The sequence below is a fragment of the Nestor notabilis genome, unplaced genomic scaffold, assembly GCF_000696875.1.
Source record: "Nestor notabilis isolate BGI_N333 unplaced genomic scaffold, ASM69687v1 scaffold23098, whole genome shotgun sequence".
NCBI classification, from domain to species: domain Eukaryota; kingdom Metazoa; phylum Chordata; class Aves; order Psittaciformes; family Psittacidae; genus Nestor; species Nestor notabilis.
The window spans coordinates 1,466-4,238 of NW_009940885.1; the positions used below are offsets into that span (position 1 = coordinate 1,466).

The 2,773-nt window shown below is 54.2% G+C and overlaps 1 protein-coding gene across 1 annotated transcript; it reads right to left on the reverse strand.

Moving 5' to 3' along the window:
• Window positions 1–874: 874 nt before the first annotated feature.
• On the reverse strand, window positions 875–2,770 carry LOC104410454 (cytochrome P450 1A4-like; the record flags this gene model as incomplete). Its single annotated transcript, XM_010020610.1, has 3 exons — window positions 875–1,181; window positions 2,196–2,282; window positions 2,754–2,770. Coding segments are annotated over 3 exons (411 nt in total), but the record flags the coding sequence as incomplete, so codon positions are not given.
• Window positions 2,771–2,773: the final 3 nt, after the last annotated feature.

Here is a 2,773-nt window from a genome sequence, read left to right on the forward strand (position 1 = left end):
AGCTTTACTGGGCTGAATATGGAAATCTGTTGCTTGCTAAAAGACCCCCAAACTCTTAGTTAGTTAAAAGCAGAAAATACATCATCTGGAAGCCAGAACGTGCCTCTTATTGCTTCTTGTCCCTTCTTCTCCGTCCTTTGATATTTTCCAGGAGGCTTCCTGGGAGGACTTTAGCCAACATTTCAATGTGTGAACAGCACTGCTTATGGAGGTACATTCATTTTCCTCTCAGGCCATCTCCAAGAATGGGTAGAAACACTTGGGAATTCATTTAATGCGTTTACGCTGAGGGAAGGTGGGTGCTGGTGCAGTTCTGGCTCCTGCATCACCTCGAGAGCCCTTCAGAAGGTAGCTGGAGCTGCAGGAAGAGATTGTTCCCATCGACAGAAGGAGCCAAAGGCTTCACAGAGAGCTCTGCCAGAGCCTGAGAGACTTCCCCCCATGGGAAAAGCCTGGCCAGGTTTCCCAGGGAGGATTCCACACCTTGATTCCTACTTGGTGGAAGAAGGGGGTTTTGCACCAGGCAGGGTGAGGACAGCCCTACCGCTACCCCTCACTGCTCCTCCCAGCCCGAAGCATCCTCCTCCCTCCCTCCCCGCCTCAGGGCTGTGAGTGATCCCCATGGATCTCTCCATGGACCTCTGGTGATCATTCCTGCAGTCAAGAGCCATGGAACGTGCTGGGGGGGGTGCAGGCAGCCCAATAAAGCCGGCTTTCTCCCTCCCCACTCGCATTTGCATGAGATGAACGAGCCTCCAGTGAAGCCACCCAGTGAGGAGCTGCGCTGGCTTCTGGAGAGCATTAGCAAAGGCAGGCTGAGCATCCAGCTCCAGGGGCTGGCTCTGTCGTGCAGCGCGATGCTTCCTCCTGCGGCTCATGGAGAGCTCTTCACGGGGAAACGCTGCTTGATCTGGAAGTGCTCGCACTTCTTGTACTTCATTGTCAGCCCGTACTGAGGGGTGACGTCCACCTCCTCGCCGGGGCGGAGGCTGAACTCCAGCTGCTGCAGCAGGGTGGCCAAGAAGAGGAAGATCTCCCGGCGGCCGATGGACTCCCCGATGCAGCGCCGCTTCCCCAGGCCGAAAGCCATCACTTTGTCGCTCTCCGTCCTGCTTATCTCAGCCCCTGCAGCATCGAGGAACCGCTCAGGGTTGAAGGCTGAGGGGTCCTTCCAAAGCTTCCTGCGGCAGAAAGGAGACACAGCTGAGGAAGCTGGTTTCACCCAGAGAGAAGCACCACGATGCTTCCTCACTTCAGCACCCAAAAGACCTCTGCAACCTCTATCCCTGCTCTGAAATGTCTCCGAGATGGCAGAGCCCATCAGCTCAGGCTGTTGAAACCTCTGTTTCAGTCTCAGACTGTGTTTGCCTGTGCACGTCCCGCAGACGGATTTAATTCAGCGTGCAGGAGCTGGTCATGCTGCAGCCTCAGCCAAAAGGGGAGAGTGGAAATCAGGCAGCAGCTCTTGCAAAAAGCAAGGATGGAGACCTGAGAGTTTTCCCACCTTGAATCCTCCCCAGCCTGTCCCAGCAGGGCTGCTGGGAGGTGCTAGGTAGGATTTTCCAGTGTCTTAGCTGAGAGTTTCAGCTTGGATGCAGGGAAACCTCTCTGTCCCCAAGGACAGATCCCCTTGCAGTGCTCACCGGCACACGCAGGACCAGAAGGAATATCGTGATGTTTCAGCTGCTGGGCTACTTGGATACGAGCTTCTGATCCAACATACCTGACCTGGGAACTATCTTCTGTGTCGAGCCTTGCTCCCTCCCAGGAGGGTCTCGACAGGAGAGCAGTGGAAGGGTAAGATGGGCTTTGCTTTCCAGACCCCTTCCCTCTACCCAAGCTGATTGTCAGCACTAACGACACGAGCTGATGGAGTTTCACAGGAGTCACGTCAGGACATGCTTCTCCCCGGAAGAGGGAACCGGGACGTTCCCACTGAGCACATCCAGAGCCATCACCCTGGATCACAAGGGCTGCTTGGCAGGAGGATCTCCTGATTCCTGATTATTCAGCAGCCCAAGCTGCCAGCCCTTGCACGTACACGGGATGTCTGGTGCACTGAGGACATCACCACTGTAATGCACGTAAACTGCACTGATGGGGAGCTGCTGATCCAGTGACCAAGTCACCCCACAGCAGCTCCGTGCCCAGGAGTTTTTGGTCTGAACTGCCTCTCCCTGCCTTGGAATACTCACTCGTCGTGATTCACTTGCCACTGGTTGACAAACACACAGGTATCCTTGGGGATGTAGTAGCCGTTCAACACTGTTGCTCTTGTTGTACTGAAAGAGATACAGGGCAGAGGGGAAAGAGAAGTTAAGAGGAGACCTGAAGCTTTAAGGTACAACAAAGCTTGGCAGGTTCAAGGGGTTTCATTTCCAGCGCCCTGCTTGTACTCTCACAAGCGGTGAGGAAATACCCCAAGCCGTATTTGGGAGACTAAAGAGGTGAACACTTTTCCTCGAGCAGAGAGATACCAGTTTCAGGAAGCTGGATGAGTTCTGATGGGTTTTCCCCCAGTGTAGAGGGAAATATAAATTCAGGGGTGTTTGACATCCCTCCAAAGGGCTTTGTGGTAGATGCAGAACAAGCACTATCAGGTATGAAAGCCACGGAGAGCTTTGACAGGAGAAATTCAGTCTGTGCACTGGAATATTTCCTCATAGCAGGGATTGATTCCCAGGCAATGATCTGCCTCAACAGCACCTCCCAGAAAACCACCTGAACAGGACGCCAGGCACTGCAGCCCTTACCTGTGCGGGATGGTGAAGGG